We start from the raw sequence: 15,622 nt of genomic DNA on the forward strand, positions 1-15,622 counted from the left end.
ATTATTATTATTTGAAGAAACGGAGAGTATAGAAATATCTCCCCCTCTGCAATGAAAACCGACCTGGTCCTTATAGGTGAATGTAATTAATACACCCCTGACCCCTTCATAATGCAGCCTGAAAACTGATTCATCTGCATTTCTCCCCCCATCAAATGGTTATGTTGCTTATTTGAGACATCCTGTTTAGTCTCTCAAAGAGTTCGGTCTCTCTCTCTCTCCTTGCCTCACCTTAAAAAGAGTTTGATGAGTCATTCAAATGCACATTTTTCCCATTTCTTCTTTGTGCACAGAAGCCAGAATTAAAGTCCTTGAAACTGAGTGACTTGCTTTAATAAATTAATGTTAAATGGTGTTTAGCGCAAAACTTAATGGTCTTAACGGTATCCAGTTGAATGGAGTTTCTAGAAAATGGATAATAAAGAAAGTAAATCACTGCACACAATTAACAGTTTAACATTTATTGTGGACAGAAAGCACATTCTTCTGTAATCAACAAAATTGACAACAGAATCAAAGTTGTTTGCCTTATTAAAGGAATATTGTATGCAACAAAACAAGAAAGTTCTGTCATTTTTTACTCACCGAATTGTTTCAGACCCATGCTGTTATTTTTTTCTTTGGAATACAAAAGGATAATTTTGGATGAGTCTTTGCACAGCTCTATTCCATACAACATTTCCATATGACTCCAGAAAGACACCTGAAGAACTATAAAAATAGTATTTTTCAGTCTTCTAAAGCCATACAATAACTTAAAGTGAAGAACATTAGGACTGAAAATTAGGCTGAAGTTCAAAGAAAATATTGCCCTCCACTGACACAAAACAATGACAATTTCATTTTCTGTTCTTCTGAAAGACAAACCAATTTAATGATAATACATACAAGAAATAATCAACAATGAGAAACCTTTTTTTATTATTCATTAATTTATTGTTACTGTATCCATTTATTTTAACATTCCAGCAAAAAATGATTCATCTCAAGCAAAGTCTGCTTCTAATAATTGATTATCTTTTGATTTCTAACTAGAGCGTTTGTCAGAGAAGGATGATTGTAAAACATCTGTTCCGCTCTGTTTTGTAATTTCTCAGATGGCTTGTTGGAGGCTTCACCTGGTCTCTGATACCTGGTTGATCAGTTTCCATGACGACAGTCAAAGAGAGATGACAGCAACTGTCGATGTTATCATCTGCTTGGTTCTTACAGTGGATGTTCCAGGCTTTGTGCCCCTTTGTTGACTTCCCAGATGTGGACAATCAGTTCAGTAGAGCTGCTGCTACATGTGCTCATGTTCTTTTCTGAGATACTGCTGCTGAATACCAATCTTCGATGACTCTAACGATGAAATATTGCAAAAATAATAATAAATAATATTAATAATATAATAATATTAATAATAATAATAATAAAACAAATAATAATAATAAACTTTATTTTCTATAGCGCCTTTCAAAGTAGCATCTCAAAGTGCTTCACAAGAATAAGATCCAATAAAACATACAATTATACAAACAATGCATTAATGAAATTGAAAAAATACCAAATAAAAGCATAATATCAAAAGAAAAATATAATAATTTCAAAATAATCAGATAAAAACTACCCTAAAAAAATTAACGATTTAAATAAAAAGTAATACGTTTGTGGATGTGGCTAATTTTAAAAGTCTTTAAAAAAGCAGTTGGGAATAACTCTCATACAGAGGGCTGGTGCAATTCATCTATGAGGCGACATCAACATCAAAGGTTTTCATCGGTGCATTGCATGGAATATGAATCCTTTGTTCTCCAGGTTCTGTCTGGAAGCTCTTTGTGACAGAGTTGTGTGATAAATGGCTCTGTTTAAAACGTAGGGTTTGAATTCGCCTTGGCTAGGAGGAAGATAAAGGAATGTCTTCCCGTAGCGGAATATGATGGCACTGGTGTGAGAATCATCCTGTAGCCTCAGACAGATAAGATCATTGTACTCCACAATCTGACAGCTCAAAGAGTCAAATATCAGCTCACTATATCTGATTGTCATTCTAGAAGGGCTTGTCAGGATAAAACTATAACATTTCAGCACAGCCAATTGTAGTTCCTGAGAATGCTGTGAGTTAGTTTGACCTTAAATAGTTTTATCCCAGCAAAATGTAAAAAATTAACCAGTTTTGTGGGTTAACGCAACCTGTTCTTTGTTTTAAGGCACTAAGAGGCTTTGTTTGTGAAGGACATCCAGGGATTAATTAACTATTTTTTTGCTGCCATTTTGTAGAATACTCAAACGGGTACTACAAAAATAAACAGGGCCCATAGAGTAATTATCTTCAGATTATGTCATATGAAGGTGCTAATTATTTTAGACCGTGTTATGCTATAGTAGCTTTATTTTCTGTACTTTATTATGCACTGAATTTGGCTATGCTAAATATATTATTCTGAAAAGTTTATGAAAGTCTCGTTTGGGGATTCGTTTCATGTATGAATTGAGGATACTATGTCAAATATGCTAGTTTTAAATATGTTACCCGTATACATAATTAAAAGCTGAGATTTGCATTTTCATCACATTCTGGAGCAAGGAAGCTATCCTCAATGGGCTTGACCTCATCTTTAAGTAAAAGTACTGTCTCTCTGCCGAGCGAAGGAACACTTTGATTTATGTTGAGCAATAGTAAACCGGATCATGAGATTTTAGATATAAGCTCAGTTATCTGCAGTCAAATCCTCCCCAAGGTCAACAGTGACAGCATGATCCTTAAGTAAACATAGTAAAGAGCAGGTGGGATTTGCCATGCTTTTTTGACATTTTTCCACCACAGACATTGAGGGGTCATGTCACCTTTATTTATACAGCGCTTTTAACAACACAGATTGTTTCAAAGCATCTTTACAGTGACAACTGGATTGCAACAAAGATTGGTTTGGCTCTAAAGCAGCTCTAGTCAGTCAAGTCATTGTCCAGTTTAAGTAATTTCAGCATTGATTTATTTCCGTTGTTAAAATCTTAGTCATTAATTTAGGGGCCATTTACATGACAACATTTTCAGCTGAAAACAGACAACTTTTTATGCGCTCTGGCCGTTCATTTACACGACAATGGTGTTTTGATGGCCTGAGAATGCAAACTTTGAAATAGGTTTCAAAGTGCAAGTGCAATAGGCTGAATTGGAACGTGCTAAGCCCTTGATCACTTAGAATCCACTATGGGGGTTGATTTATTAAAAAAATTTCCTTACTAAATTGTTTAATACAGCATTCTATATAGGTGTGTTTGAGTTGTTTAATAATTTTTTTTTTAAATTAATATATCATAGAGTTGTTTGTGGTGGGGTAAATTATACGCAATATGCGTTGACGTCACAATCGTGTTGCATTGTGGTATATGGAGCTGCCTGAAGTGTATTAGAGGGTTTGCCCGTATAAACTTCCCTCATCCACAGGAAGTGAAATACACTTCAAAATGGCAGCAGGGATTCCCCGAGGGGAAGTTCTTAGGGAAGTTCGCAAGTGCATGTCTAAAAGTGGACTGGAACACAACCAATGATGTGCTGTTTTTAAGTTTTATTAATTTAATTTTCTGGAAAGAATCCATGTTCACAGCACAAGATTTGTTGGGGAAAACTGAACTTCAAATGACAGGTCACCAGTTACCCAGGTGTAAAAGTCACTACAAACTAACCCAGTTGGCTGTTAACTCTACTTTGCTAAATGAGCTTTAACAAAAACCAAACCATTCAAAGACATAATTTTATTTTATTACACAGAATCTTGGCTTATGTTAACAGTTAAATTGAAAGGGCCAAAATAGAACCGGACCCCTAAGCAGAGGGACTTGAAGGTGGTGTTGACAGAACTAGACCCCCTCGGCATCGTCCTAGCTGAAGGTGGCATTGACAGAACCGGACCTCTCGGGATCGTCATGGCTGAAGGTGGCATTGACAGAACCGGACCTCTCGGGATCGTCATGGGTGAAGGTGGCATTGACAGAACCGGACCTCTCGGCATCGTCATGGCTGAAGGTAGCATTGACAGAACTGGACCTCTCGGGATCGTCATGGGTGAAGGTGGCATTGACAGAACCGGACCTCTCGGGATCATCTTGGCTGAAGGTAGCATTGACAGAACCGGACCTCGCGAGAGGGCCGGTGGAGGAACTGACAGAACAAGCATAGGATCCACCATATCTACCAACCAGATTGTCTACAGAGAGAGATAAAGAAACATTTTATTATTTTGATTATAACCAATGAAAGTGGATTAGTATAAACTCATATTACTTCAGTACAGGAGCATGTTAGATTAAGAAACATGATCCCATGATCACAGGACCCATGAGCAACTGTGGAGCTGAATACTGAGAAACACATGGACTTTTAAAAAGAAACTTAAACTCACCATGCCATACCAATTGATGATAAAGAACCACCAAAACAGTCATTTTAAACAAACCCATTCTATAAACCACAAACTAAGCCACTAAGAAAACCAAACAACCATGTAAGCTAAAGATTCAAACCAACCAGGACTTTTAAAGCCAAACAGAAAACCCTTTGTAGCACCTGGATGACCCTATAACTCATTATTGGAGCAAATCTAATTAATGAGATCAATTATTAATTAATCACTTAGCATTCAAGCTGATGTTATATCCTACAGAACTAAAGTTTCAGGCCTGGTTTCACAGACAGTAAATGTACCTTAGAAAAAAAAAAAACAAGTCTGGTGTGCATCTTGAAACAAAACAATGTCACTGACATATTTTAAAGGAGAACTCGGTAACTCTAGCGAACTCTAGTCACTTCTTCGCTGATTTTCCCTTTTGTTGTCGCATGTTTTCCCCACGAGCTCCCCCTACAGCTGTGGGGGGGGCGTATATTTCACAACACGGTCGTAAAAAACTCACTTGCGGCGGCCTCCTCCCCCTCTCTACCGCTGCTCATGTGCGTTTGTTTTGATCGGAGCAAGCCAACTGTATGGTGTGGAGCTATGTCTACCGAGGTGGGTAATCTGGTAATACATCATACATGCGTGGGTGTTTATGTCGAATTGCCGTAAAGCAATTTGTGTTTCGCGCTCGTTCTCGTTCTAGTTCTCGCTTCTCACGAGACTTCCAATTTCTATCTTGCCGGGACGGTAGTGCCCAAGTTGCAAGGTTGGTTTTCCGCCTGGGAACGCTGGGGGGAGCGGGGAAAGTCACCAATATCACCAGAACAGGTTGTTTAACCATACAAATGATTTCTAGACAGTTTTATTAAGTTAAAAAAGTTACCAAGTTCTCCTTTAAGATATAAGTGCAAGTTGCTTTCAGTTAAAACAGCTCAAACATGAAGTCATATTCCTGTTACAAAATAACGAATAATAACTCATTTCGATCAGGTATCTACATCAGGTATGTAAATGAATAATTGTGTTAATTCTACATCATTTATCGTGTTTTTTGGTGACTGACAGTTACAGTTAAACCCCCTCCCTCCCTCCCTCCACCCACCCACCCACCCACCCACCCGCCTTCCACCCACCCGCCTGCCTGCCTGCCTTGTGTTTCATGAATGAAAACACCACAAGGCTTTAGAGAAATATCATGGGGAGTAAACTATTAATGTTGGGCAAACTATTCCTTCAAACAGCTTCTGTAAGGCAGTATGAGTCCTTAATCATTCACTTAATATTGATATCTAGGAATATTGCAGTCACTTTTTCCTATCAATTAGTAGTCTCTAAAGAAATTAAACTGGGAATAACCAGTGTTCACTGAACTTCACAGCTGAAACCTCAAAAGACAGGCCTCTTATACACATGACAATTATAAATCCATTACAAACTTATCCAGGTGGCAGTAAAATCTTAGCAAATCTAAAGTAAAAAAAAAACAAAAAACAGCAACCAATCAACAGTATGACAATAATCCCCTTGTAGTCAATAATTGTATACTGTACATTAAATCTCATATTTGATCACCAAAATGGTATATTTAAAAAAAATTCATGCCTTAAAATAACTTAAATGTAACTCTACACCATTGCTTCATTTAGTACATGCAGAACCATGAATATTCATATTAGCCCCTCTCAACACATTGACGTTAAACAACAATACAGGACAAGGAACAGATATAAACTGAGGGATTTAATACATGATGGCAAACAAGGGAGCTGATGAGTTAATTAACAAGACACACCTGAACAGAATACTGAAATGAATCAGAAACCATAGAAACAAACAGGCAGGGAACGAAGGAGAGAGCTGCTAGTACATCTTTAAAAAGGTTGGATAAAATACAGGCTCAAGCATTGAGATTATGTTGTGGAGCAGTAAAGTCAACACCAATATCAACGCTTCAGGTGGAAGTTGGAGAAATGCCACTGACTTTAAGGAAACAGTTGAGGGCTAATTATTGGGCTAATTTACAAAGTCAAAAGGACACTCATCGTACAAAAAAGATTATAAATGAAAGTTGGGAAAGTAGCAAAATTAAAAAGGAGGTATTTAGTAATGTAATTTTGGATATAACAAAGGAGTTAGGAATCAGTGATTGGGTCGTTAGTCTAACTTATTTAATACCAGCTGTTCCACCATGGTTATTACCTCAGCCTACACTGTAAAAACTAAAGGAGCCTCAAATATCCTGTTGGATACTCAAGGAACTTCAAAATGTAATTTAGGTGCCTCTAATATCTTTCTCCTATAGTAGGGTTACTGGAGGAGCATTGACAATCTTTGAGGTTCTTGCTGGAACTTATGGGATCCTTTAAGCACTTTGTATTTAGTTCAGAGGTTCTTCTGGAGTCACCTTTTCATTACCATGAGACCTTGAAGTGCTTTGGGGGAAAATAGAGGAACCTGAATGTGATAAAAGGGTTATTGGAAGATCTTTTAACATTTAAGTGGTTCCTGGAAGATCTCTTATGTTAAAGCCAGCATCTGGAGGAACCCAATGGTTCAGTGAGGCCAGAATAAGATTATTATTATCCTATTATTATTATTATTATTATTATTATTATAGACTACTTAAGTTTGATTCAGTATACATACCCAGGTGAAAAAGACGTACTATTAAATATATTAAAAATGTACTGGAGTGTGTTTTTAGTAGACCTACTAGGCTACAATACAAATATACTTTAATGCATTTTAATACATTTAACAGCTACGTCTTTTTCACTTGGGTTACATATATTTAGTATAGGCCTAGGCTATTTTATTAAGTAATTTAAACCTCATAAAACAACAGTAAATAATAATAATATTATGAAGAAGAAGAACCAGGAGGAGAAAAGTTGTATTCTGTCACGAAACTGCTGCTATTCCTCTGCTGTCGTCACTTCAGTGATGCTCGCGCTGCTCGAGCGCAACAACAATAGTATCCACTGACGTCATTGTGTTTGAAAGTAACGGCTCCTCTCATCAAAGCTTCCGCCGTTTGTTCGGCTCTCCATTACAAGGTTTGTAAACTCGCAAATAAATATAAATACAGAGTCTACTCACTATATATTCAAACACACACATATATAAATTAAATTTATTATACATTACTACGTTTTTACAGTGTTTACCACTCGTTTATTGCACAGTATCTGGTATGAAGGTTTTAGCCGCGATGCTAACTAACGTTAACGTTACCTTGATCTAATGTAATGAACAAATGGAAATGATTGACTTATTGTCTTAGATTGATTTAGTCATTCAATTCAACATATTCTGTACAACTGTGTCTTCAAATTGCTGATATAGCCTAACTAATTTAGCTGATTCCTGGGGCCTGTACCATGAAGCCGGTTTAGGTGGCTAGCCAGCTATGTTTCAGTTTAGTTTCCGCCAACCCTGGGTTTTAGGTACTATGAAAGTAGCTCGGCTTTAATCGGTGTTCGTTGCCATGGTATCTTACGCTGCACGGCTAACCTGCTCCGGGGCAGGTTATGTTCTGGATTCGAGATCTCAGACTGAAGTTTGACCAATCAGCTGAGAGCAAAGAAACATATAGGTGACGTAACTTATTCACCTTTTCTTCCAAATCCGGTGACATCTCAGCGCAAATTGTTAGACGAGTACTTCGTAAAGAAATAATTTTTAGCATGACAAAATCCCCTTGCCTTTCCTGATAATTATTTGTATGAAAGATACAGATTTTCCGCGGAAGCAATGTCTTATCTTTACGAACTTCTTGAGCCGCACATAAAGAATTTAACACGTCGAATTCATGCACTTACTGTACCGCAAATATTGCGTTGCGTTTTGTTTTTTTTGCAAGTGGTACATTCTTGCACGGTGGGTGACGCACAGAAGCTAGGGGAAAACATATGTTTATCGAACCATTCGCAAGGTGGTCCTCGCTCTGCAGGAGTACATTAATAGTTTCATTAATAGTGTTTCCCGGACATTTATCGACCATGTCCATAAAAGAGGACTTTTATAAAATTGCCGGTAAGATATATTGATAGGGTGACATCACATGAACACTTTTTTTTTTTTTTTTAAAAGAAGCAAATTTCACAAATGTAGGCTACTATACAATACATGTTAAGAATTATTTTAAATATTTTTTATTATTATTCTGTTAATCTTATGATAGGATTCCCTAGAGTCATTGCAACATGCAGTCTATTGCTCCAATCTCCACTGCTCTAGGGGAACATGAGGCAGATTATGTTAATAGGAAGTCCTATCACAGCCTTAATGTTCAAGTAGAGATGATGTGAATATGTGAGATGATTATTTTCTGAGAGATGAATCTTTAAATTAATAGTAGCCTAACATTAACAGATATAACAATGATCTACTAAACATTTCATCTGCAGACGACTTGTGGTCATGAATGTATGATCACAAGTTTGGATGCCAAATGGCCTGGCTCCAGTGCTTGTCTCACAAATTTTCCGTGAGTCTTTGTTGTGTCAGCGCTTTGAGGAAAGCAAGTTAAATTTGGTACAGTACAAAACACTGTTAATTTGAACTGAGATAGAAAAACCTACACAATAACCCCCTATCATGACCCTCAGACAGGGCCACAGCACCGCTTCAATGTGGCCCTCAGTAAAACCAGAGTGAAGATTGACCTTTGGCATCCTAAAGGCACATTTCAACTGTGTTCGGCGCTTCAGAGTCACCAGAGCGGCCCACCCAGCTGGTGCAGATGTAGAGGCAATCACCATACAATATTACACTTAATAAAAGCACATTGAAACTGCAGATAGGTCTCAAACTGTTTTATTGGTTTTGTGGGATGGGAGGGAGAAAGAGCAAGAGAAAGTTGCATTAATAAATATTCATACTAAAGTGTTACTTGGTTAAATAAATTCACATACTGAGATCAGTTTTATCCAGCTGTTTGATCTCCAATATTTGTTTTTTTTGGAGCCTTCTCAGCTCACAGTCCAGTCTAGTTCGTCTCCTTTAGTGAACAGTCTAGTTCAAGACTCCTTTAGTGAGCAGTCTAGTTCAAGTCTCCTTTAGTGAGCAGTCTAGTTCAAGTCTCCTTTAGTGAGCAGTCTAGTTCAAGACTCCTTTAGTGTGCAGTCTAGTTCAAGACTCCTTTAGTGTGCAGTCTAGTTCAAGACTCATTTTGTACAGGGCCCTGACTGAGTCTGTTTCCACCTAAAACATAATTCCACCACAAACATGATCATTACAAGTTTTCTGGAGGCTCAGAAAAAGTTCCTTGACTTCCTACAAACACAGGACTGACTGTAATTTATGTCAAGGGTTTTAAATCCTTACACATTTCTTCTGAAGCCCATTGAGGTAGAGGCCTCCATTTCTGGGGCAGGTTCTGAAAAATCTTACAATAAAAGAGATGTGTAAGGGCCAGTCCCTTTTTTATGCCACACATTTAAATGTTTGCCATAATAAAAAGCCCAGTGCATTCACATCAGAAACTGTCTGAGAACACACAGACAGAGTGTCTTCATTTCCTCCACCCTAATAAATAAAAATAGGCCAATGTAAAGCATAACTGTTGTAAAGCAGGTTATGTTTGGTGTTCTGTTTGCTGCATACTGACCTCTGTGTGGGAGACTGTGTGTGTGTGTGTGTGTGTGTGTGTGTATGTGTGCTGGCTTCAACAGGGACACTGTATTTCCCTCTACTGCAGAACATACAGTCAGCCATATTTAAAACTTAAAAAAGTAGTAATGTATTGCACACGTACCCAGTGTTACTTGCTTAGAGGAGCCAGCACCAGGGTCAGACTGTACAGCACCTGTAATCACATCCATAATCGGCCGTCCCTTATTGCCTACTCAGAGACAACTCCTCCGCCACAGTGTATTCTGGTTTTCTGAATTTAACTCTTTATTTCTGTTTGCTGCAAACAAGTGTTTATGATAAAATGTTCACAAAAGTAATAAAAGGTTGCAGTAAATAATCACCACTTTGAATTATATTTTTATATTTTGTCTTTATCTGCTGCCAAGAACATTTGGAGTTGGGGTTGCATCTAAAAATCAATGAATATTAATCTTTCTTAGTACATCCATGCACATTTTTATATATTATAAAAATAGGCTATAGGCTATATTACACGTATAGGCTACACATACATAATTTTACATAAATATATAACGTATTTGTTTAACTTACACATTAACATGAATCAGCAATCTTTCTCCAACAGTCTTCTCTTGCTTTGGCAGCAGAGAACGTATTGTTTCGAGCTTGAAATACATATTTAAATTCATCGTAATTCTGAATGATTATCTCTCGTTCCTCCGCGGAAAAATATATCGCTCTCGCTCTACCCGCAATTGGTTGTTCAGTGCCGACGTCACTCTTTTATGTGCACGCGCGCGTGGAGTAATCATAGCTTGAGGATCAAAGCCTGAGTTGACAGAGAAAGTTGATGAGCTGCATCATGGTACCAATAAAGCCTGATTGCATCGGTTTGGTTTTGTCAACTCAAAACTAATCCTGTAACCCCGAGTTTGTTCAGCTACCTTCATGGTACAGGCCCCTGCTGTCGCCATTGGTGTTTGTTATGAATAACAAAAGCAGGTTAATATAGTTTGGTCTGTTTTTGTTTAGCCTAACTTTACTTACTACAGGCAGGCCCGGATTAAGAGGACTTTGGGCCCTGGGGCTATAGCAACACCAAGGGCCCCCTTTCATCTGATTGCCACGCCACAGTCTTCTACTGCAATACATTTGTTTTATTGTTTTTAATCAATGTATTTAATTAATGTTTTTCTTTATCATTATTTATTATTATTATTTTTGCACACTAAGTAGTCCAGGCTATTTAACACATTAACCCTCTACTGCACAGATTTTGATGGAACATCATGATAAAAATTACTCCACATAATTTATTGGTTCATTTTGGGAACATTTTATTGATAAAACATTTTTACCCCCTCCCCTTCCATATGTGCATTTATGGCTATTTCTCTCATTTTATCTAAAGGGACAAAGTAAGCATTAATAAAACATTTGCTTTCTAAAGCCCTAGATGGTAATTGTTTCTCATGTGGATATCTGTAAAAAAAAATATTAATACATTTACACGGCATTTACAATTACATAAATGCTATGATTGTTATTTTATTTAATATTTAAATATAAAAATATTTAATTTTTAATTTCTAATTTCTAATTAAAGGGTACATTAAGTATGAAACTAAAACTACCAGTAGGTGGCGGCAAGTCACTGTCTTAATAAGCGAGTCATTCATTCAACCGATTTGTTCAAACGGCTGTTTGATTCAACGACGAAGCAAACGAGGAGTCAATGTATCATTAAATGGACCCATTCGTTCAAAACGCAGATTATTCAGTAACGAATCACCACTATCAGTTTCAGAGATTGTTTCTGCTGTGGTTTCATTTTGGAATTTCCATCGGCGAAATGACGATAAACTAAAACGTAACTCTCAATGTTAACTTATTGGTCAACTCATTGTTGCATAACATATATCACATTAGCAATTGTGCTGATATTTGGGGAAAACTGCGCTTTTACATATTTATTTTATATTATGTAATATTACAATAAGACAAAAACTCATCGGGGCAAAAAATGCCCATGTACCTTGGATATATTGGACCTTGATGTTCGTAATTCGGCCGGGGATTTTTACGCAGGTGGGTGGTGGGAGAAAAAAACACTGACATTCCGATTCAGACGGCAATAAAATCACCTACTATATAGCCCGTATTGAAAATACCTTACGACTCCACGAGAAACATCCAAATAGTGCTTAACTCATTAACTTACTTCAGCTGCTTGCTTCCCTTCTTCGACGTCTAAAACACGCTGATCGGTGACGAGGCAGGAGGGTGAAGCTAACTGTGGGCTGCTGCCGCTGCACTCGGGGTCTTCCACGGGCACGAATGAAAGTGAACCCAAGTAGTTAGTTAGTTTAGGAATTTTGCATCCCTTTTCTGCCTTTCGAGTTTGTTTTTCCTTTTTTGTGCACCACTATCACTTTTTTTTTTTCATCATTTTTGAACTCCTGCAAGCGATTTATTCCCATGTTCTATATGAAAGCATAACGAAAAGAGGGGTTTCCCAACGTCATAGCGCAAATTGTAGAGTTAATTTGATTGGCCGGTGAATTATATCAGTCAGGCACATTTTCCAATAACTTCTTGTTATTTTATTATACACAAATCAACCACCTATGATTTGACAATCTCATTTCCTCCAGCCAATCACGGGCCCCCTAATCCCGTGGGCCCTGGGGCTTCAGCCCCACCTAGCCCTTATGTTAATCGGCCCTGACTACAGGTGCCCTCATTCTCTCAAATAGCCTACCATTTTAAAACCATTTACTTGTCAATAAATATTATGTTGTGAATAATCAGCTTTTTTTCTTTTGTATCCCCAGAACAACCATTACATTTCTAAAATAATCTGAACATTTCAGTGGCAAGTTCTGGCAACATTGAATTACAGTAAGTTACCTGCACCACATGCAAGTACTTTATTACTATGAACTTTCTCTGTGTGAAATTGTATTGTTTGACTGTGTACTAGTGTTTTTTTAATCAGTTATTCTCTGAAAACCTTCCCTCATGCTCTCAAATCTCATTCATGTTACTCAGAAAAATAATATTAGGTTTGGTTCACAAATAATGCTATGCTTTTTTTTCTTATATCTTTATCATTTGCATTTGAATATGACATTTTAATTCTGAATTATAACTTCAAGTTTAGTCTTTTTCCACAAAAAAATAAATGAAAAAGCTATTATATAGCTTCAGAAGACTTATAACACAACCCATAACACATGAGTTGTGAACTCATTGATTATTTTTAGGATCTTTTCTGGGACATTTTTGGAGCTTAACCATTTTTACATAAATTGTTGCATTGAATTGAACTAGACAAGTGTACATAAGAATGGTTTCCTGAATGATTTACACAAATTTTTTCTGCTTGTTTCATGCAGTGATCGGTAAGCGATTGGTGACTGGGGTTGCATTATGCCTGAGATCTGCTTTTGGGTTCCACAGACAGAAAGTCAAACAGGTTTGGAACGTCACAAGGCTGAGGAAATTATTTAAATTTCACAACTATCACTTTAATAACCTTACTAACAGTAAATTTTGTACTTTGCAGGGATCTCGGTAAGCTGAAATACAAGTTTGAACAAGAATAAAAATCCTCCTGTAGACCTGAAAATCACTGAAGTGCCTGGACCATCCACCAGAACAGAGGAAAAAAACACGGAAATCGAAGCTGCGGCACCTCTTCACTTTTCTAACTCTTTAAGTACCTCACACCAACTTGGTCCCATAGTGACATTTTTGACCACAAACGAAATTGCTGACCATGTAAATTCTTATTGAAATGACTGGAATTCACCAGTGAACATTCGCTGAACAACAGATAATTTTACTGCACCTTAACTCTGTTATAATGGAAAATGTTTTCTGCTTGTTGTGACATAAGGAATACTGTTTCCGGGTCAAAGCCTCTACTTCTACTTCCTCTATCTTGTTTCATGAAAATACTCAACCATTTATGGGGGTTGATTTATTAATTTTTTTTCCTTACTAAATTGTTTAATACAGCATTCTATATATATATATAGGTGTGTTTGAGTTGTTTAATAAAAAAAAAAAAAAAAATTAATATATTAGAGTTGTTTGTGGTGGGGTAAATTAAACGCAATATGCGTTGACGTCACAATCGTGTTGCATTGTGGTATATGGAGCTGCCTGAAGTGTATTAGAGGGTTTGTCCGTATAAACTTCCCTCATCCACTTCAGGAAGTGGAACACACTTCAAAATGGCGGCAGGGATTCCACGAGGGGAAGTTCTTAGGGAAGTTCGCAAGTGCATGTCTAAAAGTGGACTGGAACGCAACCAATGATGTGCTGTTTTTAAGTTTTATTAATTTAATTTTCTGGAAAGAATCCATGTTCACAGCACAAGATTTGTTGGGGAAAACTGAACTTCAAATGACAGGTCACCAGTTACCCAGGTGTTAAAGTCACTACAAACTAACCCAGTTGGCTGTTAAAGCTCATTTAGCAAAGTAGAGTTAACAAAAACCAAACCATTCAAAGACATAATTTTATTTTGTTACACAGAATCTTGGCTTATGTTAACAGTTAAATTGAAAGGGCCAAAATAGAACCGGACCCCTAAGCAGAGGGACTTGAAGGTGGTGTTGACAGAACTAGACCCCCTCGGCATCGTCCTAGCTGAAGGTGGCATTGACAGAACCGGACCTCTCAGGATCGTCATGGGTGAAGGTGGCATTGACAGAACCGGACCTCTCGGGATCGTCATGGCTGAAGGTGGCATTGACAGAACTGGACCTCTCGGGATCGTCATGGGTGAAGGTGGCATTGACAGAACCGGACCTCTCGGGATCGTCTTGGCTGAAGGTGGTATTGACAGAACCGGACCTCTCGGGATCGTCATGGCTGAAGGTGGCATTGACAGAACCGGACCTCTCGGGATCGTCATGGGTGAAGGTGGTATTGACAGAACCAGACCTCTCGGGATCGTCATGGGTGAAGGTGGCATTGACAGAACCGGACCTCTCGGGATCGTCTTGGCTGAAGGTGGTATTGACAGAACCAGACCTCTCGAGATGGCCGGTGGAGGAACTGACAGAACAAGCATAGGATCCACCATATCTACCAACCAGATTGTCTACAGAGAGAGATAAAGAAACATTTTATTATTTTGATTATAACCAATGAAAGTGGATTAGTATAAACTCATATTACTTCAGTACAGGAGCATGTTAGATTAAGAAACATGATCCCATGATCACAGGACCCATGAGCAACTGTGGAGCTGAATACTGAGAAACACATTGACTTTTAAAAAGAAACTTAAACTCACCATGCCATACCAATTGATGATAAAGAACCACCAAAACAGTCATTTTAAACAAACCCATTCTATAAACCACAAACTAAGCCACTAAGAAAACCAAACAACCATGTAAGCTAAAGATTCAAACCAACCAGGACTTTTAAAGCCAAACAGAAAACCCTTTATAGCACCTGGATGACCCTATAACTCATTATTGGAGCAAATCTAATTAATGAGATCAATTATTAATTAATCACTTAGCATTCAAGCTGATGTTATATCCTACAGAACTAAAGTTTCAGGCCTGGTTTCACAGACAGTAAATGTACCTTAGAAAAAAAAAGTCTGGTGTGCATCTTGAAACAAA

General features: G+C 37.6%; 2 protein-coding genes across 2 annotated transcripts; both read right to left on the bottom strand.

Annotated features, from left to right (window-relative positions):
• Positions 1–3,760: 3,760 nt before the first annotated feature.
• Positions 3,761–4,508, bottom strand: LOC311074683 (uncharacterized protein). Its single transcript, XM_084101472.1, has 2 exons — positions 4,383–4,508; positions 3,761–4,187 (listed from the first exon to the last, which is right to left on the bottom strand). The coding sequence occupies exons 1-2, from the start codon at positions 4,438–4,440 to the stop codon at positions 3,862–3,864; spliced, it is 384 nt and encodes a 127-aa protein (XP_083957598.1). The 5' UTR covers positions 4,441–4,508; the 3' UTR covers positions 3,761–3,861.
• Positions 4,509–14,505: 9,997 nt separating this feature from the next.
• Positions 14,506–15,402, bottom strand: LOC311074755 (uncharacterized protein). The gene is made up of 2 exons (XM_084101621.1): positions 15,283–15,402; positions 14,506–15,087 (listed from the first exon to the last, which is right to left on the bottom strand). Exons 1-2 carry the CDS (start codon positions 15,338–15,340, stop codon positions 14,627–14,629), a joined length of 519 nt encoding a protein of 172 aa, XP_083957747.1. The 5' UTR covers positions 15,341–15,402; the 3' UTR covers positions 14,506–14,626.
• Between the last annotated feature and the right edge of the window lie 220 nt (positions 15,403–15,622).

The sequence above is a fragment of the Abramis brama genome, assembly GCF_963993115.1.
Source record: "Abramis brama genome assembly, chromosome: 23".
Classification (NCBI taxonomy): domain Eukaryota; kingdom Metazoa; phylum Chordata; class Actinopteri; order Cypriniformes; family Leuciscidae; genus Abramis; species Abramis brama.

What these genes read in the sequence shown, in the direction of transcription:
- LOC311074755 (XM_084101621.1), bottom strand. Translation starts at nt 15,340, where the DNA reads ATGGGTTTGTTTAAAATGACTGTTTTGGTGGTTCTTTATCATCAATTG. An exon ending in TCATCAATTGGTATGGCATG is followed by an intron (nt 15,088 to 15,282) that starts GTGAGTTTAAGT and finishes CTCTCTCTGTAG; the next exon opens with ACAATCTGGTTGGTAGATAT.
- LOC311074683 (XM_084101472.1), bottom strand. Translation starts at nt 4,440, where the DNA reads ATGGGTTTGTTTAAAATGACTGTTTTGGTGGTTCTTTATCATCAATTG. An exon ending in TCATCAATTGGTATGGCATG is followed by an intron (nt 4,188 to 4,382) that starts GTGAGTTTAAGT and finishes CTCTCTCTGTAG; the next exon opens with ACAATCTGGTTGGTAGATAT.